This window comes from Exophiala bonariae (assembly GCF_035927105.1).
Source record: "Exophiala bonariae strain CCFEE 5792 chromosome Unknown scaffold_1, whole genome shotgun sequence".
Lineage (NCBI taxonomy): Eukaryota > Fungi > Ascomycota > Eurotiomycetes > Chaetothyriales > Herpotrichiellaceae > Exophiala > Exophiala bonariae.
In genome coordinates, this window is record NW_027042476.1 from 3,478,971 (window position 1) to 3,506,764 (window position 27,794).

The following is a 27,794-nucleotide window of genomic DNA, read 5'->3' on the forward strand; positions in this document are numbered from 1 at the left end:
TGCACCAGTACTTCAATTCACCTCATTTGACGGATAGCTCATCCGGTGTAGCTAACATTCTGTCCTAGGTGTTCTTCTATACCAAAATATGTACTTAATATTGGGGCACTGACAACATTGCTACTGCATCAGGGCAGTGCGTCTGGAAAGATCCTTGCATAAGGATGCGCTCAGTACCTCTTGTGGACATCTCTCCCCCACGCCTTTGGACCGACAAAACCAGTACTGAATCCTCAGCACACATGCATGGAGAGTGTCACCTGTACAATACTAATTATTTGAGTGACTCTCAGGGTTCGACCATTGCACAATTCCAAGTTAAGGCCGAGATGAGCCCGTCGATTTCGAAAAAAATGTCGAGTCGACACGACTCTGTTCATTGCAAACCTGACACATTGACAGCTGTCAAAACATCGTGATAACGACACGCAATGGAGTAAGCATGGTCATGCTGCTTGACAGAATTTTCCACCTCGCCATGCTGTGCCCCCTCGAATGCAGGCGATCCGAACATTCGGATGGACTTGATACCTCTGACATCCATTGTGTGCGGTTAAAGTTATTTCACAGTAAGCCGTTCGTCCAGCCATCCGATCATGCACGGATAACATGCACGCAAAAGATTTGCATGGCGAATCTGTCAGAAAACGCATGCTCCTGACGCATGGGCAGGTCCAATAGATCAACAATTCTCAACCATTCCTCCCATAATTCAAATTTTCGTCTGACAACGCCGGGCAAGTTATCCCAGGATAGTGATGCGACTGAGGCGTCCCCTCCTTGTCATCTTTCATCAATTGGCGGAACACCGCCAATCATCTCCAGGACTATAGAGGTTACAGAATATTGCAAAAGAAAAACACCGAAAACCGCAAGCCGGCCCCTACGGACCGTCAAGTTCGGATCCAGCAGTCTGGATCCGCAGACAAGGCCGTCCAGTGGTCAACAACAATTTCTTTTGTGTTTTCTTATTTTCTCGGATTTCCCATGCGCACACAACCCTGGCCCCAAGCCTCTATGGCGATCAATCACCTTTTCCCCAACGGTTTCCCGGAGATGATCTACTTGGTCTCATCTCCAGAATGTCTCTGTCTCTGTCTCTGGCCCGGCTCTGACAGACCACAGTGTGACTGATCATGCGAACCCATCGTGCGTGTGGCTGATGTGCCGCCTGCCACGTTTGATGCTTTTGGTGCACTGTGAGATCAGGCTCAGACTCAGACTGTGGTTCAGGCCAGCCAAGTAAATATCCTTTTAAAGACTGAATCACGTCACGACTTTTATCCCATGTCACTAAACTCACAGGCCAGTGGTCAGTCGTGGTGATGGTGGCGGAGTTTGTCCGCTCAACAGCCCCTGACTTCCGAGAGTCCGCATTCTACGGAGCAAACAGCCTGAGGTTGAACGTCTTGCACGCTTCAATGAGTTCTGTGGTGGGAGAAGCAACATCTACCTTCGCAACCTATCTTCGCCGGCGGATCTCCGAGTCCAAGATCGAGGGCTAGTTTTCTGTAGGCTACAGTGCACCTAGCATCTCTTTTCCGTACTGCACGTTTATTGGACAGTATTTAAACTCGGGTATTTTGCTTCGATCTTTCCAGACCACATTCGAGAATGGGAGCCAGGGCTCAGCAATCACGGATGCTCGATCCCAATCCCCATGTCATGCACAACCATAACCCCAACCACGATCAAACGTTCCCACCGTCCAGAATGCACCACGGCTCCACTATCTGAAGTGACCCGTCAGATTTTACTGTCGGCACCCTGGTCGCCATGGCCATCACCCTTATTAGCCTCATCCTCACCCGCATTGATAAACTCCTTGACGAGGTACAACGCCTCAACGGCAAATGCCACCATGTTTGCATTGCGATCAGCGCCCAGGCCCGTTTCGAAGTCCCTGCTCAATTCTCCTTTCTCCCCGACCACTGCCAGTGCAACGTAGCCCCTTTAGACCCCAAATGAAGCCAGGATGTTAGATCAGCCGTGCTTGAACGATGATGCGAGATGAGATGGAATGTAGAGAAACTTCGTCTGGTGGGTTTCGGACAGACAAAGCAGGGGGGGTGGGGGAAATGACAAATGCACTGCACTGCACTGGATAGGTCGGGATGAACTCACGGTTGTCTATTGGGCGTCTTCCCACTTGCAGTCGGACCAGCCGTACCACTCTATCAAGACATGTCCCATTAGCATCAATTCACCCCTTGTCACGGCACCTGCCTCCAACACAAACCATGACAAGGCATTGCATAAAAAACATCAACATACCTCACCGACCGCCCATGTACTCCCTAACGTCGCCCGAACACTCCTCGCCAGCCCAGCGACGAGTTTCGGCGTTGGCCCATCATAGCCCTCGATGTCGGCCTTGGTCCAGCCAGCAAACGCCACGCGTGAGTCCAACGTATACAGCGTGAGCCCTCCGCGGTAGATGCGCGATGCTCCGGGACAGGCCAGCAGGGCGGCGGACACGAGTCCCCCCGCGGCGGTTTCAGCCACGCTGATGGTCTCGTTGCGTGCGCGCAGCAGCGATGCTACTTCTTCGGCGGCACTGCGTAGCGCGGGTGGTGGGAAGCTGGCGGCGTCGGTGGAGGAGGACATGGTGCGTTGGAGATGGAGCGTTTTGTAGCTGGGCTTGTAGCTGTATCTGCTGGTGGGCTGGAATACTATCTCTGGGGAGATGATTCTGTGGAGAGCAGGTACAGGTAACCGTAGAGGCATAGAAGATGTAGAGATATACAACCGTTGATGCCTCGGTCCTCGCCTTCCGATGCTGAAGTCTGATTTGCAACCCGAGTTGTGCAGAGTTGGAGATGCCAGTGGCTTTTTGGTTGACCCCTCATCGTCGTCGTCATTGTTGATTCTTTTCTTTAGACGGCAAGTACGACTATGACTGTGGACTTGATGATATATGTGATGACTTTATATTATATGCCTTCTTATTTACGGTGTGAGACAGATATAGTGACCTCGTAGTCTACGTATTTAGCTATGTTACAGAATTGATGCTAATTTCAATAGTTTGATGTTATTTATGTTGTGCCTAGGATTTCGACATCTTTCAATATTTATTCCCACCCAACCCTCAACTTTTGCAGAAGTTTATTCCACCACAAGCCGTACTCTCACACCATCATGAAAAGATAATCGTCACGGCAGAAGACTACAAGATGTCAATGATTAAGTTCGATGAGCCATCACTCTACGATCGAAGACGCCAGAAAGGTAAACATGAAGTGAAAATATACTTTAGTAGATGTACATGACCAAACTGTCACAAGCTGGAGATCCATCGTTCGGTCTATTCCTGGGATATCAGAGACGCTGGTAATCAATTCTTGCCCTTACTTCCGTCATAAAACCAGATATCGTTCTCTCATACGACCTTGTATACTTTTTTACACCAATAGAAACAGATGATGCCAAAAATGACCAGTCCTGCCGTGGTACCCCAAAACCAGTTCAGATTATCGACATCTTGACCCGGGACCTTGAAATTACCACCGAACATTCCCGTGATAATATTCATGGGAAGAACGATCGTTCCAAGCACAGTCAACCTGCCTAGCACATCTGCTGTCTGAAAGATCAAAGTTAGTACTCATCCTACAGCTAGAAGTCAGATTGAAGCATACCTTTTCCTGTCTTTCGTTCATGTTGATGCTGACCTGGGCAAGATAGTTGTTGTGCGCTCGACCGAGAAGTGTCTCATAATGTGACAAGTTTCCGGTCATAGTCAAAATATGATCCTGTATATCACCAAGATACAAACCAATCTCGGATTTGGGAGCCACTTCCCATTGCTCATTGCAACGTTTGGCGAAGCCTTTGATAACATCTGCTTTGTTACCAAGCAATCGATACAATGACATGACCTTCTTGCGACATTGTCCGATTCGAATGAGCATTTCCATCCCACTAGAGGTCTCGCTCGAATCAGGGTCTTTCTCGTTGTTGGGGTTCTTCTCACCACCAAGCTCATTGGTGGCGGAGAAGTACTTGAGAATAAGGTCATCAATGTCATCGACCTCTTCCTCAATTGACGTTATCAATGGTTGATAAACATCAGTAATGTCGTCGATGATGGCGTAAGATATCCAATCGGCGCTCAGTATCAGATAATCGGAGAGTTGTCGGATGCGACGACGTACGTTGGCAGGGTGAGGAATCTGAGAAAAGTGGAAGGTGATGATGCCGTATCTGAAGACACAGACGTACATATTGATGGGCTCGAGGTAGTCCTCACTTTGGGTGTCTTGCTCAAAAGTTCGATAATTGATGAAGTAGTAATTTCGAAAGAGTTCGACCTTCTCTCGTGCCTCTTGCAACATGACATCCTCAGAAGTCAGTGCATGAATACCAAAAGCCTTGCATAGAACCCGCATTTCTTGATCGGTCGGGCTTTGAACATCCAGCCAGAATGTTGGACGAGGACCATACTTCTTGGCTTTCGTCGGGCGAGGAGAGGCTGCTTTTTTTTGTGGGGTGGCTGAGCCCGACGTCTTCTCAGAGCCTTTGATACTGGAACCAGTATTGGCCTTGAGATTGTTGGACAGGGTCGAGATGGTAGCTGGCCCTTCAAGTTGGCCAGCTTGACTGTTAGGGCTTTGCACACCACTTTGAGCGGGATCTTTCTGCTTGTCAACATGATCCTCGTCTTCACTGCTACTCGAGTCGCTGAGCTCGGGTGGATCAGGGATAAACAATTCGCGGAAAGAGGAGCCGGGCTGGACCAGTTCAGAGATGGACTCGGAATGGATGGTGCTCTCAAATTCCTCGTTGAAGTAAGTATAGCGGTATTGAACGTCACCCTCAACACGATGCCAGGCGTTCTTCGGAGCACGAAGCCTTCCATTGACAAAAACAGGCTCGCTGATTTTCTTGACTCTCCGTTCGCCAGCTCTTGCCTCCTTCTCATGACGAGCCCAGTCGTCGAGAACCCAAACTTGCGGCCATTCGCGCTCGCGCCGTCTCCTACGGGCGCCACCAGACGATCTCCCGTTCGGCCTTGGACGGTCCAAGTAATCATCAGCAACCTCAGAGGCAGCTTCATCGCCCGGGAAGCAAACATCGCCCTCAACCGGTAGGGTCATTGCTCGGTGACGCGGCGTGCCTTCAGGATGCAGTCTGGGACTAGGTGGAGCGGAGTTTGAGCCGGTGGGTCCATTGTTGTCGATGTCGATCAAGATATCTCTTCCAGCAAGAGAGAGATTTCTCCTGCTGTCCGCCGATCGAGGTAAGAAATTCCCATCGTCTACCATGACGTCGTCATATTGAGGCCCGAAGCTGGGACTAGCTGGAACGGAGGGAGGGTTGTTGACATCGTAAGTATGGTCTGATCGTGGGAGGGAGGTCACCGTCGTGTTTGTGCGCTTTTTTTGTTTCTTGGAGGTGGTTGAGAGGGTAGAATGATGAGATTGCGTTCTGAAAAGACCATAGCCCGTGTCGACAGGACTCCTGTGCTGAGAGCCACCCAGTAGCAGGGGAGTTCGATCAGAGGTATCATCATCGTCCTCGTTCGGAGCAGCCCTTGGGCCAGGACTGGGTAGATCTGGATCTCTGCGATAGGATCGACGGGCGTTATTATCTGGACGGGGAAAAGAGCCTCCTCGGTAGGACTGGGAAAAGATGTTTGGATTCAGGCGGCTATCTCGTCGTGGACGGTAGGACTGTTGCTCGCGGTGATCCAACAGCGCTTCACTATCGAGGCTGTCTCGACTCAGGGTCGAAGGACCAAGTTGATAGAACGAAGACTGAGCTGATTCTTCAATCAACGGATCGTCGGTCGTGTCTGCGATGCTGGGACGAGCAGAGGCTTCGGACGGTGGAGCAGCAAAGGATTGGCGGCGATTCCTCCTCTTCTTTCCTGCGCGGTGCTTTCTCTTCTTCTTCCCTTCGGTATTTGGGGGTATTATAGTGTCGGTGGATTGCCCGGCTTGAGGAGACTGGCCCCGGTTAGGGGGAGGAGGGAGTGGCTGCATGGTGGTAGATCAAGGTATCCTGAGAGTGCGTGTACAAGGAGTAACTAAATGCACAATGGCCAATAAATTCAAGAGATTAACAGCAAAGGAAAGGTAAGGAAATGCTATGCACGTGAGTGAGTGGGTTATGAAGAAATTGATGCGATGAGGAGAGAATGTAGGATGTAGGACCGTGACTCGAAGGTGGATGATGATGTACTTTACAAGGAAAGTTGAATGTGGTGGTACCTGCCTCAAGTTTGCTGTTCCAGGTCGCCACTGCGGTTTGGCGCATGTGTGGATACAGCTATGACGTTTTACCAGCAACTCCCGTGTTGACTTAACTACTCGTACTCGTAGTGGTGGGCAGGCGCACACGCGACTCTGGGCTGTGGTCAGAATCCAAGCTAACTACCTACACCAAAACTCTCACAATTTTTATAAGCAATTCACCTCTATATCTAGTGAGAGAACCTTACAACTAATAATCTTTATACATACTTAGGCAAGAACACTATTCTACTTTATTAGAGTTCTTGTAGAGAGATACCATCCAAAGCTCAAACTAAATCCCATTTTGAGAAGCCTACAACCTACTATACTGATACTATACATGATGAAAGTCGTCACATCGTTAGGTATATAATCCAAGCCAGAAACCATGCAGTGCCTGCCCATCTAACTAATGCTGCTGGGAACCTCACACCATGACCGGAAGATGCTTGAATCCTTGCCATGCAGAATCAAAATCCAAAATAAAAGCCACCACTTCTTCTCCATCCTCTCAAATCATATTCTCATTCACATCGATCCCACTCATGGCTCCAAGGCTATGCGTGCTGACAGCTCGGAGGCTCTTACTGTCGCCGCTGGCCACTCTCGTTGAGCCCCGTGGTCTCTTTCCCTTGTCTGGTCGTGCGATCAGAACCTGCGCAGGGCATACCACGATTTCCTCATCTCCGACTCCGCTGTCATCCCCTTTTTTCACCACAAGTGGGAAAAGCACCATCCGAACAACGGCCTGATTCCTCTCAAGCTCATCGTTACTCGTCGTTTCGCCACTCCGCTCATTCATCAAGCTTGCGTTGAAGTAGACTTTTCGTGCTAGATCCCCATTGGTATCATATTCGGGCTGGAGTGGTGGTAACATGATATACTCCGCCCGCTGCAACCGCATCTCAATTGACAAGTTGACCGCCGTAAGCATCACATTGCGCAAGCTGCCCACGATTTGTCCCTCCAGGTTTTGTGGTGGAGGCAAGAACCTCGACAGCGTCGAGAATATCTCGAGAGACACTGCTTCGGCGTCACTATCGCGTTGCGCCTGGAAACTCTCCCTTTTCGACAACAACGTCAACGTCAACGCCCGCCATTGATGCACTGCACTGGCTGGTCCCACTTCTCCCAGGTTCTTTTCGAGCTGCTTGAGCTTTTGACGTTGATCTCGATCCATTCCAAACAGATATCGAGTAAAGACATACTCCCAGATCATTGTCATGACCACCGACATGAAAACATCTCTGCGTTTGACCCGATCCGCCAAGTACAGGTCAACATCCGACCCATCAAGAATGGCATTGTCAAATCGGTCCACGATCTTTTCGTCCCGCACTTCGTTGGTAGTCCGACATAACCGGGTATCACTGTATTTGGAGAATCGTAACACCCATCCTTGAACTTGTTGGCAGAGTTGTTGACAAGCCGAGTCGAAATAGTCCTCATCCCGGACAGTCAACACCTCGTCTGCACCTCCAGCCACGATTTGCGACTGAAGTTCCCGCACTTTTTCTCGTGCCTCTTCAAGATCTTGTCGCAAACGCTCAATTTCAGCATTCTTCTCGGCCAAGGCAGTGTCTATCTCGTGTCTGACAATCGACTCCATGCCTTGAGACAATTCTGTATGTCGCGAACGAAGGGTTTCGAGTTCCCGTGCGGACTCTCCCCACTGTAATTGGTCATGTTCATAGTCCGATCGAACCGTGGCCAGGGTTTGCTCATGCTCTCGCTGCAGTGTCTCATGTGTCGCCATCAAAGACGCCACTTGCTCTTTGAGATACGAGATCTCCGCATCACGTTCTTGTAGCTGCGCAGAGATGGTATCTGTTCCTTCACTTCGACTTCGATCAAAGTGGGCCGTCTCGAGTTGTTGTTCAGCCATCATCTTGGCCTCGACAAGCGCACGGTTCTCACTGGCCAGCTGGTCCAGCTGGCTCTCGAGATCTTTAATTTGCTGCATGCTTTGTCGCCTTCGGACACTAGGAGGACGCGTTGGGGACCTGGGGCTACCAGGGTATGAGCCATATCCATCCTGTGCGCAAGGCTGTTAGTTACCAAAGGCTAAGCCGCGTCGCGGAATGGATCGCATGATGATGTACTTACATAGACGTCAGACATGTCCCTGGTACGGGAGCCGGGACCCTCTAGCTCAGTATCATTGACGGAAATGTGAGAAGGACCCGCCGCGGCGTTGATCGCGTCGTAGGGAGAAGCTGCGCTGGCGCGGAGGTTGCGTAACGACGAGGTCCGTGACTTGCTTCTGCCAAGAGATTTAGCTTGTCCCAGCTCGGAATCACGTGAGTTTGTCTTTGATAAAGCAAGTGCCCTCACTCCAAGTGCTCCCACTGCGGCGGCTGCAAGTCCTGCTTCGGCAAGATGGTCTTTGGAGCCTCGTGCTTGAGGCGTGAGAGGAAATGGTGGACTGGTGAATGGATGTTGATCCCGGGTCGGTCCAGAAGAGTCCACGGCATCTTCTCGGATTGTGTTCAAGGACATTCTATGCGCCGCAAATCGAGCAGACCCTTCAGGTCCTGGGCTAAAAGCATCTCGTTGTACCTCGGCTTTGGCAGAACGATCAATCAAATTAGACGCCAGTGCATCGTTGAAGTCATGGTCGTGGGGGCTGACTCGGCTTTTCTGCTTCAACTCTTCCCGGCTTTGGTGATGCCCGTGTATACTAGGACTTCGTCTGAGAGGACTAGAGACAGGTTCTGGACTTATCGGGGCGATATTGGTCTTGAGAGGAGTTGGGACTGCAGGTGAAGAGTTGAACAGCACTGAAGATCGCTCTTTTGAGGTGGAATCCACGGGCGAAGGCCGTCGTCTTGGAGTTTCTAGTGTCGACATATCATCCTTCCGGGATTTGCTGTGTCTCTTCTTCGACACATCTTCCGTCGAGCTGGTTGGCGACTGTGGCCGAGGCGGTCGCAATGACACATCCAGCCCTCGATCGGTGCTGCCACCTCTCGAGCGCTCGGATGGTTCAGCAACGAATCCACTATCTCGTGTTGAAGTGAAATGGTCGATCGGGAGAACCGGTGACTCGAACTGCACGCCACTGTCTCGGTTGGAATCCGTGTTGCCAAGGTCAGCAACAGTCCCAAGTTTGGCGAAGGACCAGCCTGTCGATTGTTTTCGAGCAGGCGAAGTCGACCTGGGGCGAGGATTTCGACTTGATTCATGCCCTGCCACCCCAAATCCCAGTCCCGCAGCCACCCCAAGGGCAGTATCCATCAAATCGTCATGTTCGGGAGGTGGTGTCATGGCTCGATTTCTTGGAAGATCATCAGGTTCTTCGCCCGCCCACACTGGAGGTGAACGGCGTCGTTTTCGTCTTTCTCGTGTGCTCGCACTCACGTCAGAGAGATTTTCTGGATCAGAATGCACCTGATAATCGGTAGTCTTGTTTGGCTCAGTTGATCGATCTGCAACACTAACCATTTGTCCATCCCTTGGGATTGCCACAGGATGAGCATAGAGTTGCTCGTCATTTGGAAGCGATGGAGAATCGATGTTCTCTGTACCGTTGAACTCGAAGATTCGTTTGTCCTTCTTGCTGTTCTTGCTTTTCGTGCGACGAGGCGCTATAGTGTCGTCCACAATGATAGACTGTGGCTCTGTCTGAACAAGGTGCCTAGGATCATTATCTGATATCGTTTCCGCGTCTGCAGCTAAGGATCTCTCTGTTAGATCGACCTGATCCGGCCGTGTGCTTGATTCGTACTTTTCGTGCTGAATACTTTGGTATGGCTCAGGACTGCGTGAAATGTGAGATTTTCGTTGTCGGATCCTCTCCCCGTGGTCACGAAACATAGGATCCTCCCTCTTATCGACGTCCATCATATCCAATGAGGCTCTGGGTACTTCCTCATGCTGCATAACGCGCGAATGGTCTTCGATCAGCTGGCTCTCATTCTTCGGCTGGCTGGCTGAGTTCTCGGCAGCCAGATCCTTTGCTGCACCATCTTGGAACTCAGAGAAACCTTGGTTGTCAGCTTCCACCCAAGCCGAGGGCATCTTTTTCTGTTTCTTCTTGTCTTTCTTTGATGTTTTCCGATCGATGGCTGGGAAGTAGTCTTCTGTGGGAGGTTCTGGCACAGAGTCGGGATCGACAACGGCATCTTGCGTCTCAATGCTTGGCACAACGCCTATCTGATCCATTGGTGTCTGCACAGCTGTGTCAAATTGATCTGCGGATCTTGGTGTACCTGTTCCCGACGTTTGCATTTTGTCTCCAAGGTCGTCAAAATTGTTCATCATCTTCTTGCTCTTTTTCGACTTCTTTCCAGAAAAGACCCAGTCGTCTGTAGGTACGGGGTCTTGGATGGAAATATTCTCATGCGGAATATCCTTTGATGTAGAGTGTTGAACCGGTGCATTCTCATCCGGAACATCTTTGAACGAGGAGTCTTCTGTTGAGGGTCCCTGGAAGGATGTAGGTGCCCCAAAAGCCTCTTCATCAAGCGTAGATTGCCGCTTTTTCTTCTTGTCCTTCTTGGATTTCTTCGAAGGCGCAGCAAGTTCCGATGCGAGCACTACGGCAGCTCCAGTAGCAGCCACCGCGCCCAGGAATGCACCATCGTTGTCTGAAGTAGACCTTGCTGTCTCTTGAATGCTCTCGTCATTCAAGGCAGCTGGCTTAGTCAAGGAAGCTCGTCTTTCGTCCACTTCCATCTCATCCCAGGATTCTTGCCGCACAACGTGCCTGCTGTGCTCAAAAGTTGTCTTCTCATTAGCAGAAGAAAGCTCCCTTGGTTCTTGTGTTGCTTCAATGATTGCCTGGTCCCGGATGTCCTCAGATTCTGGTTGTGGTTCTTCCCAGTCAATCTGCGCAGACTTAGACTGTCGGGTTTTCTTCTTGTCTTTCTTCGACTTCTGTTGAGGAATTTCGAAACCAATATTGTTGGACGTCTCATGCTGGGATGGCTCCACAGTGGTCGCAGTAGTGAACTCATTGCCCCGAATTACTGATTCAAGGCGATCTCGATCTTCATTTGGTACAATTTGCCCTGGTTGCGTGTTCGCATCTGCCTCTATCGGCGGTTCAGCAACGGGAGGGGACTCATGCTGGGAATGCTCCGTTGTGTGAATGATATTGTGTTCAATGTCCTTGTTGTCTGGCTCCAGAGCCCGATCTAGCTCTCTACGCAAGCTGGTGGATTGGAAATCAACACCGGCAAGCTCCTTTGTCGTGTCCTCCATGGTTATATCAGCTTGGGGAGTAAGCGTATCTTCTTGAAAAGGTTCGGAATCGATGGCTTCAATTGTCGACTGACGCTTCTTTTTATCCTTCTTGGATTTCTTGGACGAAAGCCCCCAATCAGGCTCGGCATCAGCGGGTGTTTCTGGTACTTCTATGCTTGGCGTATCTGCTTGAAGAGTCGTAACATTGTCATATGAGTCAGCCACCGTTTCGTCGAGAGTCGACTGGCGCTTCTTTTTGTCCTTTTTTGATTTTTTCGAAGACATCGGAAAAACTTCAGTATCGACAAATTTTTCTGTCACTGCCTTGCTATGCGCAGCCGCTGCGAGAGTAAAGGTATCTTCCTCGATTGGAAATGCCACAGGCTCGTTCAATGTGGATTGGCGCTTCTTTTTGTCTTTCTTGGGCTTTATGGAAGAGAAGTTCCAGTCCGCTTGACTTACCTCAGCATCGTCCAGATCACGATTTTCGGATACAGTGGCTTCCTGACCAAGTTCTGGTTGCTGAGAGTGTGGTACATCAGTCAATAGAGAAGCATCTGTGCCATGCGTTTCCACTCCCCTACTTTCTTGATCATTCTTGGAAGGGATATTGTTGAAACTCTCTTCGACTTGGCCAACATCTGTCATTGTCACTTCAGCAGCTTGATTTTGGGCACTGCTGTTGACCATGTCGAACGACTCTTCAGCGGTTGCATGATCCGCCACTGCCAACCAGGTCGGCGCAGAATCGGAGGGTTGTCGGTCGCACTCGGTGGCGATGATTTGCTCTGAAGTATCCACATCCATGGCTTGTCCATGAGAACCATTAGGATTAAATTCAACCCCCTGCATGCGTTGTGACTCTGACTCAAGAGTCGGGGCTGATTCTTGTAAGTCGGGTGTGAGCAGCTCTTGGTAGGCAGGCGAGGTATCTTCGTTGGCTGGCTGACCCTTGTTTTGCTTATCCTTCTCTGAATTTTTGGATGAGAAAACAGAGTCTGCCTCGTCCTCGTCCCTAGCAGTGACAGGAGGGTCGACTGGTTGGTCATCAGTGGTAAGGACTTCCGCTGGCGGAGCGACTAAATCTTGTCCAGGCTCGTCGAGAATATCGCCAAAGGTTGACTGGCGTTTCTTTTTCTTTGACTTTTTCGATGGCATGGTGAACTCCTCGTCTGCCTCGGGAGCTATAGCCAGCTCGATTGATTGTGGTTCGGTGCTGCGACCCTCAAGAGGATAGACAACTATAGCTCGGCTTGGTTCATCGACTGTGTCGTCAAAGGTCGATTGGCGCTTCTTTTTCTTATCCTTTTTTGACTTTTTGGATGGTTCGATAAGCTGATCATCAGCTTCAGGTTTAGTAGGCCAGACAGGCTCGGCTGAGATAGTATCATCAGCGTCGAGAATTTCAGTTGTTGGGGCCTCTTGCTTAGGCTCGTCAATCATATCATCGAAGGTTGATTGGCGCTGCTTCTTCTTGTCCTTTTTTGACCTCTTCAATGGCTCTCCAAACTCATCTTCAGGTTCAGGTTCAGGTTCAGCGACCATGGCTGGCTCGGCAGAGAGGGCATCAGGTTCGTGGGCTCCAGGTACTACGACGTCCTGTTGTGGCTCATCGAAGGTTGATTGGCGTTTCTTTTTCTTATCCTTCTTCGATTTCTTCGAGGTTTGGATAAACTCACTCTCATCCTCAGGGTCAGCAAACGAGGTTGGCTCGTTTGAAGTCGCAGCAGTTTCAAGGTCTTCCACTTCTTGTTTAGGCTCATCAAATGTGTCATCGAAGGTTGCTTGACGCTTCTTCTTCTTGTCCTTCTTCGATTTGTTCGCCGATTCGACAAAATCCTCTTCAGTAACGATATCTGGTCCGGTTAATGGCGCATCAGGATCAAGGATTCCGTGTGCTGAACCTCCATCTTCGGGCTCATCAACAATGTCATCAAACGTGGACATCCTCTTTTTCTTCTTGTCTTTCTTGGACTTTTTGGACGAAGTCATGGAGTCTTCCTCTTCAGGGTTAAGGTCTGTGGTCGGTTCAGTGGTCGCGAATGTCTCTATAGGATCACTTTCAAGGACTTTAGGTGTTGCTATTTGATCTCGAGGTTCCTCGATCGTATCATCAAATGTAGACATCCGCTTTTTCTTGTCCTTTTTCGACTTCTTGCCGAGAGTGACAAATTCCTCTTCCGGTTCAGTAACTGTGGTTGGGTCGGCAGTCAAGAATGGCTCAGAAGATTTTGTATCGGCGTCAAGGAGTTTGGGTACTTCTGCTGGCTCTTCGAGTTCCTTGGCCATGTCATCAAACATAGCCCTATTCTTTTTCTTGCCCTTTTTTGACTTTTTGGACGAAGTGTAAAATTCGTCCTCTTGTGGCTCGGCGGCAGTGGCTGGATCATCAGTTGCAAGTGGTTCAACAGCTGGTGCATTTGGGGCAAGAGTTTCAGGTGCAACTTCCAGATCTCGTGAAGATTCATTGATAGTGTCCGTAAAACTGTCATCAAATGCGGGCATCCTATTTTTCTTCTTGTCTTTCTTCGACTTTTTGGATGAAGTGGAAAATGTCTCCCCTTCGGCTTCAGGTGTGATAGATGCTTCATCAGTCGTGCTTGGTTTAGCAGTCTCAACATCATCAGCAAGAACCTCTGTAGTTTCTAGATCCTTTGTAGGTTCATCAGTCGTAGCGACACCAGTAGTTTGCAAATCACTGGCCAAGACCTCGGGTAAGGTCTCGAGATCTTGTGTTGGCTCATCAACAAGATCGTCAAAAGCAGAAACTCTTTTCTTCTTATTCTTCTTCGATTTTTTTGATGGAACTTCGAACTCATCCTGGGCTTCAGGCTTGATAATTGATTCGACCAATTGAGCATCAACAACAGCATTTTGAGATATAGCAACGGGCTGTTGGGGAGATACATCGGCCGTGTCATCGAAAGTGGAAATTCTCTTTTTCTTCTTGTCCTTCTTTGACTTCTTTGACGTAGTCGTGAATTCCGCCTCGGCGTCGGGCTCCATGGACTCTGGATAGGCTGGTTGTACATCAAGCATGGCAATATCTTCAGATACAATGGGCTCTTCAACAGCATCCTCAAATGCGTCATCAAAGGTAGACAATCTCTTCTCCTTCTTCTCCTGCGAGAGAGTGGTAAGCTTAGGGTCAGCATCGGGCTCAATTTCTCTTGTTGCTACTTCAGTAGGGTAAATCTCAATGGCAGGGTCTTTAGGTGCGTCCGTGCGATCCCTGAGAGGCTCTTCGGAGATAGGAGCTGGCTGAGGCTCAGTTGCAGTGTCTTCAGATGCAATGGGCTCTGATGCAGCGCCCTCGAAAGTGTCGTCAAAAGTGGACGTTCGCTTTTCCTTCTTCTCCTTTTTCGACTTCTTCGACGGGGTTGAAAAATCATGGCCAGCGTCAATATCGATCTCTTTTGACGCAGACACCATTGCTTGAGTATCAAGGGCAGTCCCCTCAGCAGTCCCCGAGGCTTCCCTAGACTCATCGAATGCCGTAAGAGGTTCGGGATCATCAACAATATCTTTAGCTAGAGTGGGGTCTTGGACATTCTCAAGTGCATCGTCAAAGGATGAGATTCGTTTCTTTTTCTTGTCTTTCTTCGACTTCTTCAAGGAAGTTGAGAAATCAGGTTCAGCTTCGGCGTCGATGACTCTGGAGGTTGATTCAATTGGCTGGGTATCAAATTCAGTCTCTACCGTTGCACCCACGGGATCTTGCAGTGGCTTGTCGACAGTTGCAGCGTCTTCCGAAGTTTTGGTTAGAACCACTGGTGCCGAAGATTGCTCGTCCGCCTCAACCGTCTGTCCGGTGTCGACTTCTGTTTCTGCTACATCTCCATCGCTTGCGACTTTGGCAACATCAAGCTCTGTAGATGGACTAGGGAGTTCTCTGTCAGTTGCGAGCACAGCAGCAGTTAGCGTTGTGCTCTCGGGTTCATCATAAGCATCATCGAAGGTAGACTGGCGCTTTTTCTTCTTCTTGTCCTTCTTTGACTTCTTCATGGAGAAGCTATCTAGGTCATCTGTTCCGATGGTTTCCTGTTCGATAGACCCAGGATTTGGAGCTTCATTATTCTCAGGCTGGGTGACTTTGTTCTCGAATGAAGTGTTCGCAGGAAGTGGATCCTGATTGGCATTACTGAACTCCGTCGTAGGATCCCCTATGGCAATGGCCATGGCCATTGCATCATCATGCAGGATCGACTCTTCGATGCCTCTAGAAGTGTCCATCGCAGAAGTTTCAGCTGCAAAGGAGGATCCGTCGGTTTCGAAAGGACTAAAATCAGTCATCTTTGATTTCCTTTTGTCCTTCTTTGACTTCTTCGATTTCACAGGCCATACATCATCTTCAGCAGCAGGTGACTGGTTGGGCACTGTGCCGGATTCCTTTGATAATTCATCTGATACCAGATCTCGTGTTGGCTCGACTGATTCTGCTGTTTTGGCCGCCTCATCGAGATTTTGCGCAGGCTCCTGCATGGTTGATATCGTAGAATCCGGTTCAGGAGCATCGTTATCTGGAACTGAATCTTCGAAACCAGATCGACGCTTCTTCTTGTCGTTTTTGGATTTCTTCGTCGAATATCCCCACTCAGGTTCAGGATCTGGCACCACATCGATAACAGCCTCTCCAGCAATTGCACGGTCCGATGATGTTTCCATAACGATAGGCTCTTTTGCGGTTTCTGACTCAGTTGGTAGAGCTCCAAAACCGGGTGTGTTGTCATCACCCATTGCAGTAGGTTCAGATTCGTTGGGAGGGGTAGTCATAAGAGACTGGCGTTTCTTCTTCTTATCCTTCTTGGATTTCTTTGACGTGAATCCCCAGTCACCTTCCTCTGCAACTTCAGGTTGTTTCAGGGGATTTTTTTCAACCGACCCATCAGCTGAAGGATCTAGTGGTTCGGGTGAAGGAGCAATAGTAGGTTCAGTTGAGAGAAGTTCAAACTTGTCGATAGTATCACTTGTCGGGACCTCCTGCTCATTGGGAGGCGTAGAGAGCAGAGATTGACGCTTTTTCTTCTTGTCTTTCTTGAGTTTTTTCGACGAGTATCCCCATTCCTCGTCCTCTGCAGCTTCAGGTCCCGCTGTCGATTCTGCTTCAGCAGGGGCTTCTGTTGAGCTGACCTCGGCAGGCATTAGTTGGGCGGCAGGAAGCTCATCAGGTTTGTCGGCAGCATCGTTGTATGTTACATCTAGTTCGTCAGGCGGGCTTGTCAGAGCAGATTGACGTTTCTTTTTCTTGTCCTTCTTGGACTTCTTCGTTGATGAATTCCACTCGTCGTCCTCGATCTTTTGGTCATGACTGGCCATCGCGACAGTGGCAGCAATGATGGGAGTGTCGAGTAGACCACTTTGATCCGTAAATAAGGATGCTGCCGGCTCAGACGTCGAGTCTTTTGCTAAACTTGTCGACTTGTCCTCTAATATTGTTGCGCCCTCCGCGCTGTCATCTAGAGCATTCTGTTTCTTCTTTCTCTTATCCTTTTTCGACTTTTTGGGTGTGGGCTCCCATTCGTCTGGTGCATTGTCACCCAGATCTTTCGGTGCGGCTATCGTATCATCAGTCACATTTAGTTCGTTGGTCGAAACATCGGCACTTGGCTGGTCGGTCTCGGAGGAGGAGCCTTTAGGAACAGCCACGATATCAGAGACTCCGATGGTTGGTTCCTGCTCACCAGAGATCTCGCTTGCAGCTTCCTGTGGAGTCGCTTCTCCTTCCATGCCTTTGGAGGCGGCCGTCACATCTTGAGCATTGTCAGGAACAGGGACACTTGTAGGGATCTCAACCGCAGGAGTATCAACTACAGGATAGTCACCCGTTCTCAAAGCATGATCATCTCTCAAATACCCGAGCGCATCTGTGACATCTTGAGCGTCATCGGAAGCAGGTACCCTTGTTGGAGTCTCATCTACAGAAGCCTCGGGCAAAGGCTCGACCATAGAGGTCTCAACAACGGTGGGCTCGACTGCTCTTGAATCGTCTGATGATGTCACAGGAGCGCTGTCTTCGGGTATGGAATGATCGTCTCGACCACGAGGTTCAGACTGGAATGCTTGCGGTTCTTCGCCAGTAGGTATAGCTTCATCGTTGAGATCAAAAGCGCCAGGAGAGCGCAAGTCATCGACACCAGCCGAGGTGGGTAGTTGTTCGGGACTGGCGAATTGCACAGCAGACGCTCGCTTTTTCTTCTTGTCCTTCTTTGATTGCTTTCCAATGGGTGCTAATTCATCAACAAAGGCCACAGGATCAGGATGGGTTGAGTTGGTTCTTGATACAGCTGGAAGCTCTGCATCTTGTGCTGCTGGCGTACTCGTGATGGTTTCTGATGGTATTTCAAAGGCATCGAACGTGGACTGGCGTTTCTTTTTCTTGTCCTTCTTTGACTTCTTCTTATCCACGAAACCAAAATCCTCGACAGCTTCGTCCTGGTTTTCAGTAAGTAATGTGCTCGGTGCCTCAGCCTCGATATCGTCAACCTTGGCAATGGATTCGCCCTCCGCCGCCGAAGTGGGCACAACTACATCAGCTGCATTCTCCTCGGGTTCGTCAAATGTCGCATGACGTTGTTTCCTCTTGTCTTTCTTCGACTTCTTTTTATCAAGAATTCCGAAATCCTCGATCTCTTCCTGATTTCCAGTTGCAGTAGGGAGAGTGCTCAACTCAGCATTTTGGTTGTCATCAACCTTGTCGATAAATTCAGTCTCTGCTACAGAGGTAGATGTGACCTTCTCATCTACATTCGCATCAGGCTCGTCAAAGGTGGACTGGCGCTTCTTTTTCTTGTCTTTCTTTGCCTTCTTCTTATCAATAAAACCGGAGTTGTCAGCTGCCTCCTGCACTTCCTCTTGCGCAGGCGCCGAGTCTTGAAGTTCTAGCATTCGCTGAATAGAATCAGAAGGCCCAGTGACCGCCTCCGTTTCAATGGGAACATCGTCTGGCACGGGACTGGAGACGGCATCTTCAAAGACATCAGTTTCAGGCTCAAACGTAGATTGATGTTTCTTTTTCTTGTCTTTCTTCGACATCTTTTTGTCAGCGAAGCCAAAGTCATCAGCCACTTCCTGGGTTTCTGGTTGTTCAGCTTCTGGATCTTGCAGTTGTGATGATTGAGGGGTCAATTCCGACGCGTCGATCACATTGTCTTCCTCGTTTGGTTTACTATCCACTATCGCATAGGAAGCCGTGTCTGCAATGGGCTCTGTGCTGAATTCGTCGATTGTGCTCTGCCGCATCTTTTTCTTGTCTTTCTTGGACTTCTTGCCTACAAGGGGAAACAAATCTTCAGACACTTGGTCTAAGGAGGCCTTTGGGAGTTCTGCTGGTGGTTGCACCTCCGAGTCAAAACTCCGCAAGGGCTCTGATGTACCGTCATCCGCAGAAGGAAGAAGTGTTGGTGAGGTTGACAACGATTCTGTAGAATTCGAGAAATCTACGACTTCTCGGACTGATGTGCCCTCATTGTCATCTCTCGCGGGAAGATCTTGAGTGACGCCAGAATTGGATGACTTATGATCAGGAGTGATAGTGATCATCGGCGCGTCTGCTGTCACAGTCACAGCCTGATCGGCATCAGGCCCACCCGTATGAAGTGGACCGAGAGCGAGAGCGCCGACCGCACCCATGGCAGCACCTGCAACGAGAGCATCAGAGTCGCGTTTCTTCTGCTTCTTCTTTGACTTTTTCGTGGATTTGGTGGAGTAGAAATCGTCGAACTCCGGCTCCTCTGGTGTGACTCGAGAGCTATCATTTGTCGAAGTCGGTGCCCGTACCTCTGATTCTTCTCGTAGCTCTTTGGGTTGCTCAGCGATGATCTTCTTTTCTTGGCTGGCGGGGACAATGGCTTGTCCGGATTGAGCGGCATCGAGAACAGGATCTGTGGCGCTAGGAAATGCGTCTTCAGTAGGAGCCGCCGCGAAGCTCGTGAGGTTTTCCTCATCTGCCCAAGTAAGACTTTTGCGCTTGCCTTTCTTAGACTTCTTGGATTTCTTCGCGCCAGTGTCCCATGTATCATCTGCGTTCTCAGAGGCTGGTGCTTCCTCATTTTTGTCCTGGACGAAAGTGTCATCCAGGCGTACTTGATCATTTTGCGTGCTGGTTTGTTCCGAGTCGACTAGCATTGGATCTACTAGCATTGGATCTGCAGAGTGAGACTCGACTAGTGCCTGCTCTCCACTTGTTGATTTATGTTCCACGTTGGGCATAGCAACGGTAGGAGACTGAGGTTCGGTAGGTACAGCCATTTCCGCTGACTCCTCCGGATTTAATGATTGTCCTTTTCTGCCTTTCTTGTCCTTCTTGCCTTTCTTGGTTGTAGGCGTAGGCCAGTCATCAACTTCCTGGCTTGTCTTTGGATCATGGGCTAAACCGCTTAAAGAATCTGTATTCGCCATTAGTTCACTTGCTGAGACGCTAGAATCTGGAATCTCAATTCTCGGCGGAGTTGAAGTGATAACATCCTCATCCGTCACCACAAAATCATTGCCGAAGGGATTTGGAGTCGAATCTCGCTCTTGGGCAAAGCTTTCTGGCTCAGCGGATTTTGGCTGATCAGATGGAGTCTGTCCGAAGACGGCTTCGGCCTCTTGGGTTTCCGAAGCAGGTTCCCAATCAAGGGACTTTTTATCCTTCCGCTTGGACTTTTTGGAGTTTTTGCGCTCAGGGACAGCCTTGTTCATCTGCACGGCTGGACTGACAGATTCGTTCTCTTCTTCAATGGTGGTCAAAGATGTTCCACCATTGTCAGGCAAATCAGTCGGCGCATCTGGTAGAAACGCGTCGTGTGCCACCTCCATGGTTGTGCCTTGGCTGAGGCCTCTCGCATGGACAGCCGCTTCTAGTGCTTGCTCGAAAGGGGACAACTCAGTATGTGGCCTCTGACTGGGAGATTGACTCAGAGATTGAGCGCTGTCTTTCAAAGAAGGATCATCATAATGCCCAAGACCAGGAGCATTCGTGTTTTCATGCATATTGCTCTGATTTTGGAAGTCATCGATCTTATCGGTCCTGGACAGGCCCTCCATACCCTCCACTTCTCGGTCAACAAGGGCAGACAAATCACGGGCAGTGACCTGGGTTTCATCATGCAGTTCAGAGGATTGCAGCTCATGAGCCATTGAATCAGACCTAGACGAAGCTTCAGGCATCTTAGAGGTTATTTGCGCAGGATCTTCAGACGACGGTAGCAAATCATCGCTGAGCGTCGAGGTCAGTTGCTGACGTTTCTGCTTCTTCTTGTCCTTCTTGGTCTTTTTCGAGGTCTTGGTAGCCGCAACACTGGTTGTACGAGCATCTGCGTCGCTATAAGGCATTTCCACCTCAGTATCTTGGTCGAGGGGCTCGTCTTGCATATCCACAGCGGTGCTGGTAGGTAGATCGTTGATTTCAAGCCGTCTTTCTGCTGGCCTCCCACGGTGGGCGGTGGAGTCAAGTGATTCTTGCCGCTGTACTGATTCTGTATCTAGATGCCTACGCACCGCTGATACATCACGTTCGGGGACTGTGAACGATGACTCATTGAGAGCTTCATGTGCAACATAACCAAGCGCAGACCCGACCAACGCACCCGCAGCGACTGTGGACACAGCATCTTGCCAGGAGACAGAGGTTGACCGTGAGCCTGAAGCACTGCGGCGTCCCCTACTTAAACTTCTAGCTCGCGACGGCGGTGATAAACTCCTACTTCGTGCACTCATGTAGTCCAAGTCAGTGCTGACCACGCTGGGAAGGGGACTGCCGGGTCGATCATCTTCCATATCTCCGTCTCCGTATAGCAGGGACGGGTCTTGTAACAGTTCACTGGGAGAATGGAATTCGTACTTCGGCTTGGGTTTAATCTCACGATCTCTGGCCCGCTGTGCTTCCCCTGGCACAGGCGTAGCCGATCTCGAGTCAAGATAGTCTGGTGAACGACGTCTTTGCTCTCCATCATGCCAGTAGGAATAACTTTGTCTCCTTGCTTGGTCGCGAAACTTATCAGCTGTCAAGCGGGAGGGTGTAAATAGCTCTAGTTGTTCTTGTGCCTGGGCTTCTGCACGGAGGTCCTCCGTTGAAGGATGCGAAGAGCTCGCTATGCTGGGAGGTAGAGGGGGATAATCACTAGTATCTGGTAATGCATTCTTGGAGGGATTCGACGCTTCCACTAGGTACAGAGGTCGAATGTTCTTACCAGCGAATTCCGTTGATTTGGGTCGACCTTGCCGCGTTCGAGGCGTGGTGAGTGGGGAAGCAGGAGAAGCGATGGGAGAGCTCATGGAAAAGCGTGGTGCAATTGGAGACGACGCTGGGATACGAAAGTGCACTGGAACACTAGTGGCTGTTGGAAAGCCAGGTGTGGTTGGGTTTGACTCAGGCTCTCGTGTTTGAATTGCTGAAAGCCTTCGACGAGCAGCACTCGGTTTCGAGGGCAAATCCGAGGCACCCTCAACGTTGAGATTCCGAGCAACAAACGCTTCAAAATCATCACCTGTTCGAGTATCAGGTGAAAAGGCATCAGTTGCTCTGGGTGTCTTGGACGATATTCTTCCGGACGCTAGCCCCGAGACACCATCAGTATCCATTGGCATAGCTATGTCCGTTGGTTGTGGCATTTCGGGGCGCTTCCCTAAAAAAGATTTCTCGTCTCCGTCATCAAAGGCTGGCACCTCAGTGGACTCCTCGGCAGATACGAAGCCATCATCTAGACTTTCATCTCTGGAATATGTCTTCTCAGACTTGTCCTTACGAGGACGTTCAGAACTTCGCTTTGAACTTCGTAATGGTTCTGAGACTGCAGTTGCGGCGTCATCTAGATCTCGATCCTTGGACCTGTGCTTCTTCCGTGATTCTGATCCCTCCTCACGGGGTCGTTCTGCACGAGATTCGGATTTGGATGATTTCGAGCTTCGCTTGCTGCTTGTGCTGACGTCGCTTTTATTGCTGGAGAAGATGTTGCTGAAAAAGCCGCCAGACGACTTCTTATCCTTCTCCTTGCTATACTTGTCCAAGTCTGCAGGGCTGCTGACTACTGATTGCACATCGCCATCATCAAAAATTTGAGAATCTCGTTTCGATTTCCGTCTAGGTTTTTCAGCATCTTCAACTCTTGAAGCAGAATCTTCACGGGATTGACCGTTGGATCTCTCAGAACGCTTGCTCTTCCGCTTGCGGCCACTGGCCGAAGACTTTGTGTCAAAATCATCCCCGATTTCGCTCTCAGTGTGAGATCTTCGAGGCTTCTCGAACAACAAATCATCGGGACGGACCTCATCTTTGGATTCGCTAGACCCCTTGCCACCGAGTCCAACGTCGCTCTGCGCCGAGCGTTTGGTTCCTTTGGCGTTCTTGGAAGTTCGTGAACGCTCCCAGTCTTCAGGATCAGATTGTGGATCAGACCTAGAACTCGAGTGCGGCTGGCGCTGCAACTGAGAGTCGTCAAACGTGCTAGATCTCTTGACACCGGCCCGATTTCCGACAACATCGTCATCCAGATCTATATTGCGATCACTGGTATGTTGTGATGGTTCCTTACTTGACTGATGAGCAGCAGAAATCGCAGCAGCACCCAGACCAATTGCCGCAGCAGCTGCTACCGACTTTCCGCCATCCTCAACGAGGAAATCAAAGACACTTTCACGATCTGAAGGGGCTGTAGCGTTCTCGCGTGGGTTGGTGGAAAACGTCGAATGCTCATCGGCTGTTTCAATGGAGGAAGATGCACGCTCACGTCGACGCTTCTCGCTCTTACTCGATCTGACATCTGGGAAGTCGGTGTCCGCGTCTTGTGGCTTATCTTGCAAGTCCGACATTCCCAGCGACATCCTCCCATCAGGTGAATCTGGAAGGTGGCGCTGCTCGTCTGATAAACCGAGATCACTCGCAGTCTCCGCAAAAGGGCTCTGATATACCTCTCTGAGAGGCTCGGCACCTTCTTCCGCACGTGGAGAAGCGTTTGCAGTATCCAGCTGGGTTGGTTTCGCGTCACGTGAAGGAGAGGCTTCAACTTGTCTGGGCCTGATCTCAACAACTTGAGGTGTCACGTCATCAAGAACATCTGCATGCGATGATCTTGCTGGATGTTCGATTTGATCAGCCTCCTTGTCATCGACAGTCCATGCACGACTGACGTGTGGACGTTCAGACACGCTGGGAACTTCCCGTTCCAACAATTCGGCTTCAGTCTCATCCAGAGTCCATGTGCGACCAGCCTTAGGACGTTGTTCAGTAGAATTCTCGCCGTGCGAAATCTTGGGCTCCTCTCGCTTCGAGTCGTCCTTACGGCCGGCCTCTTTGTGGTCAGGGATATAGTCGGATCTTTCATATTCTGGGGTTTGAACTTCGTACACGTAGGTATCATGATCACCCCAGGTCACTTTGGTTCCGTTGCTAGCTTTTCTTTCGAGCGGTTCACCCTCATCATGCGGAGGTTCAACAGAAGACGGTCGCGCCACGGGTGTTATGTCTCCACGATCACTGTGAGCCCGACTGCCTGGAGGAGTGGGTTCAACGAGTCCCAACATCGGAACAGGCCAAGGGTGTAAACTAGGATCATCATCCACATCTAGTCCAAATGGACGGTAGAGGAAAGGATCGAAAGGATTTCGTCCCTTGGACTTTGATGCCCCAGGGACAATTTCGACGACATTGGGCTCAACATCATCTCGATGCTCCGCCTTCTCATTATGCTCCTTGAGATGTTCAACAAGTTCTTGAGGAACGAAGAAGTTGCCATAGTCTTCGTGAACAGGGGAGGGTGTTGATTTCACGCGCTGAGCAGCCATACGCGCGATGCGTTCCTGCTGTGTGTCCGAAGTAGGCGAGACTTCGCGTGCGTTGTTTTTCTTGAGGCTCGATTTGCGTCGGGGACGACTCGAATCCTCACTGGAACTGCTTCTCTTAACGAGTTCCGGACCGGTTGGTTTTCCTGACGTTGTCGATTTGTTTCCCTGCTCCAACCGTTCCAGCGTACGCTTATGTTCTTCTTGACGACGTTTCTCATCATACAGAGCCTGGAGCTGGCGGTCTATGTCAGCTTCTCGCGTGGACGCCTGAGAAGGAGCATCGCGGACAGAATCGGAAGATTTCCCCTTGTCTGACATCTGGTCCTTAGCGAGAGCGCCGGCAATGAGAGCTCCAGCACCCAACACAAGCGCGGCGTCGGCAGACTTGCGTCGATCCTTCTTATCACGCCTGCTCTCTCGCGCATCGTCTTTCTTGCTTGATTTCCGTTCGTTGTCGAGTTGCTCGTTGCTTAAATCGAAGCTGACATTGTTCTTGGGATCCTGGGATAGCAGTTTGGCAGGGCTTGAGTCACGTCGAGAGCGCCTTGAACTACGTCTATCGGACGGCTCAGAGCCAATGTTTCGATTAGCCCCCATATTCTCCAACAAGGGCTTTGTTCTGCGGTAATCTGTTGACCCCGTCCCTTGGCTGAGTGATGTGTTCATCGATTGATTTATGAATGGGATGATGGGAACTGGTTGAGGTTGGTGAAGAGGCACAGAACTTGACGAAGTTTGGTATTGCTGGCCATTGTGGTATGAATCGCGTCGGGATCTGCGAGTATCGAAAGACGCATCGTTCGATATTGGGCGTGGCTCCAACTCTTGCATAGGTGGAGGCTTGCCAGTGAAGTCCATAGCAGGGGCAGTCTCTGTAGTTTCGAAACTGGCCGTAAACTTCTTGGGATCTCCATTCTGGGACTGATTGTAGGATGCACTCTGACGTCTGGAAGAGTCATTTCCGCCCGCTTGAGCCCTTTGGTAATGGTCTGAAGGATAGCGAGGTGGTTGTGGACCGGGTTCTCGGCGTGGTAATAAAGAGGTACCGCTACCATAGACAAGGCCACCATCAGAATCGTCTGTGTCATACCACTCTTCATCTTGGCCTATGGTCGGGATTTGTGCTTGATCTTGCATGTAGAATCCGTTACTCGAGAACCGACTGTCTGGACCTACTTTACTGTGAGCATCACTTACCCGCTTACCTTTGTGCCCCCGTCTATCACTCTCGCTGGCCAAGTCATTCCCCAGTTTTACTAAACCCATCATACCTGCGGCTGATGCATACTGCTTGTTTCGGTCATGTGATGCTGATAGACGACGACTTGATCTCTTCGTCCGTACCGTGCCGGCACCATAAGCCAAATCTGCATCTGAAGATGAACTGGATCCATTCGAGAAAGTGAAAAATCCTTTGGGCTTCTTCCCCTTTTTCTTGTTGGCTGACGGACTTGTAAAGAACCCTGCAACGCTAGTGGGTCCGGAATTTGTGGTTGATAGATCAACATAAGAATGCATTGGAGAAACGCGTTTCGAATAGTACTTCTTTCTCGAGGGCGGACTTCGGCTTCGGCTCCGGTCTCTACTGTCTCGTCGTGATTTTTTATTGAGAGCGGCCGCTCCCATAGCAAGCCCAGCGGCTCCGATTCCAGTGCTCAGAGCAACACCTCGGGAGATGCCGTGTGATGAAGATGAAGAGCTTGATTCACGTCGACGTGAGCTATGCTTGTCTCGGCGGCGGGTGGCTTCATTGGAGTGAGACTCCCTACGTTTCTCGTGTGATCCTCGAAGATCTTCGGTGGAAGAGTAGCGTTGTTTGGACTTGCTCGTGGATCTCATTTCTTCGCCCTGGAAGCTGACACGGCTGGCGGTAAATGGCCTTCCAGACTTAACAGAGTAGGTGTCATCAAAATCGTGATTTGCTTTGAGTATAGCATTCCCGACCTTGGCGGCCCCATAGCCAGCCAATCCACCAGCTACCACCTTTTTGGCTCCAGAACGTCGCTTCCTCTCCTCATCCGATGAATAGCGATAAGTTTTGTCGACACGGGTTGAACTGCCATATCGGCTTCCAGAAGATGTTCTTTTGGGACGATAGTGATGCCTACGAGGGGCATCTGCTGGCGAGCTCATGGGATCAAAACAGTATTTACAGACTCCGATGGCTTCCGTATACTGCTCATATTCGGCCACGGCCTTGGGATCACGAAACCAGTCAACAAATTTACCCAGTGGACTGCGATGTTTGTGTTTGTGCTCGTGTCTATGTTGCATTTGAGTTGGTCCACTCGAATATGGCCCGGCATTGCTCATTCCAGAAGGCCAATGGGACTGCTGATTATTGTGATGATGCAAATACGCAGCTCCGGCTGCCATGCCGGCGGCTCCATAAAGAGGTACATTCGAGTTTGCAAAAGACGCACCTGCACCTGCCGGGGCAGAGTATGGTCCCGATCCTTCGAAAGATCCCTGTGGCAATCGTGGTGGCGTTTGAAATGCCGAACCTGAGTAATACTCTGCCGCCGTTGGTGGAGCGAAATGAGCTCCGCCACCCGAGGCTTGTTGTGACGGCCTATCTTGATATCCGCCTGGTGAAGGGCTTGCTCTTGGACTAGTATCAAACCCACCAGATTGGTCTGGGCGGTTGTGATCTAGCCGCTGGGATGGTTTTGAGGGGGTCGATTGAACACCGGAGTCATTCGCGAAGCCAGAGTTGCCGAAATAACCTGCAGCAGCTCCTACTTGACCTAAACTGCTTGGTTCTGCGGGTGGTCGGGCGTCAATGGTAGGTTCCATCAAATGCGCCTGTTCAGCATTGGTAACAATGCTTGGTTGAATGGGGCGGACGCCTGGTTGAAAGGAGACCGACTCTCCTTGATCGCCATAGTAGCTGGAGGCTTGGCCTGGAGGACGGTATGGCTGAGTGTAAGTTAAAGGCATTTCGCCCGGGAATTGGTTTTGTGGGAGTGACGCATCGTGGTTGTCCGAAGCCCGAGCACTAGTTCTATCATCTGAACGACCAGACCTTCGAGAATCACGACGATCACGACCATTGTCTCTTTCGGACTTGCTATTCTGCCCATCATTCTCTGCACTACCCTTGCTGGGCCGGTATTTCGACGGGGTGTCGTCTCGAGAGCCACGGGAATTATCATATCGGTCGCGATCGTTGTATTTAGATGGGGTTTCTTGCACCGCATCGATCGAGGACGGCTCTGCAGTAAAGGCAGTAACATAAGTGGAGGGAGCGACACGGGAAGAAGTGACCGTCGCATCGTAGTGTTCATCAACATAATCGTCACGACGACTTAATTTACGTCGAGAAGAGGTGGTGGAATCGCGCTTGCTGTCGCGACGTTTCTCAGATGGTGCTGAGGTTTCTGAGCCAGCCCTTGGCCGACCGGAACTGGACTTTCCCATGATGCGGGATGGGATCGTAAGGAGGTCAGGGCGTCGCGAGCATCACTGTGTAGGTACTAGGTATGTATGTTTGGAGAAAGGCTGTGGCGAAAGGCGGTACTTGGAGATTACTATCATTGATTAATTGTCGTGAAAAGTACAGAATTATCGTAATGTCATTGTAGGTGTGTAGCTGAGATGGACCCT

The 27,794-nt window shown here is 50.2% G+C and overlaps 3 protein-coding genes across 3 annotated transcripts; all 3 read right to left on the reverse strand.

Annotated features, from left to right (window-relative positions):
- Positions 1–1,746: 1,746 nt before the first annotated feature.
- On the reverse strand, positions 1,747–2,607 carry LTR84_001224 (uncharacterized protein; the record flags this gene model as incomplete). The annotated part of the gene is made up of 3 exons (XM_064844850.1): positions 1,747–1,951; positions 2,125–2,174; positions 2,275–2,607. The coding sequence occupies 3 exons, from the start codon at positions 2,605–2,607 to the stop codon at positions 1,747–1,749; spliced, it is 588 nt and encodes a 195-aa protein (XP_064712710.1).
- Positions 2,608–3,382: 775 nt separating this feature from the next.
- LTR84_001225 (uncharacterized protein) lies at positions 3,383–5,987 on the reverse strand (the record flags this gene model as incomplete). Its single annotated transcript, XM_064844851.1, has 2 exons — positions 3,383–3,586; positions 3,642–5,987. The coding sequence occupies 2 exons, from the start codon at positions 5,985–5,987 to the stop codon at positions 3,383–3,385; spliced, it is 2,550 nt and encodes an 849-aa protein (XP_064712711.1).
- Positions 5,988–6,750: 763 nt separating this feature from the next.
- On the reverse strand, positions 6,751–27,608 carry LTR84_001226 (uncharacterized protein; the record flags this gene model as incomplete). Its single annotated transcript, XM_064844852.1, has 2 exons — positions 6,751–8,274; positions 8,346–27,608. 2 exons carry the CDS (start codon positions 27,606–27,608, stop codon positions 6,751–6,753), a joined length of 20,787 nt encoding a protein of 6,928 aa, XP_064712712.1.
- Positions 27,609–27,794: the final 186 nt, after the last annotated feature.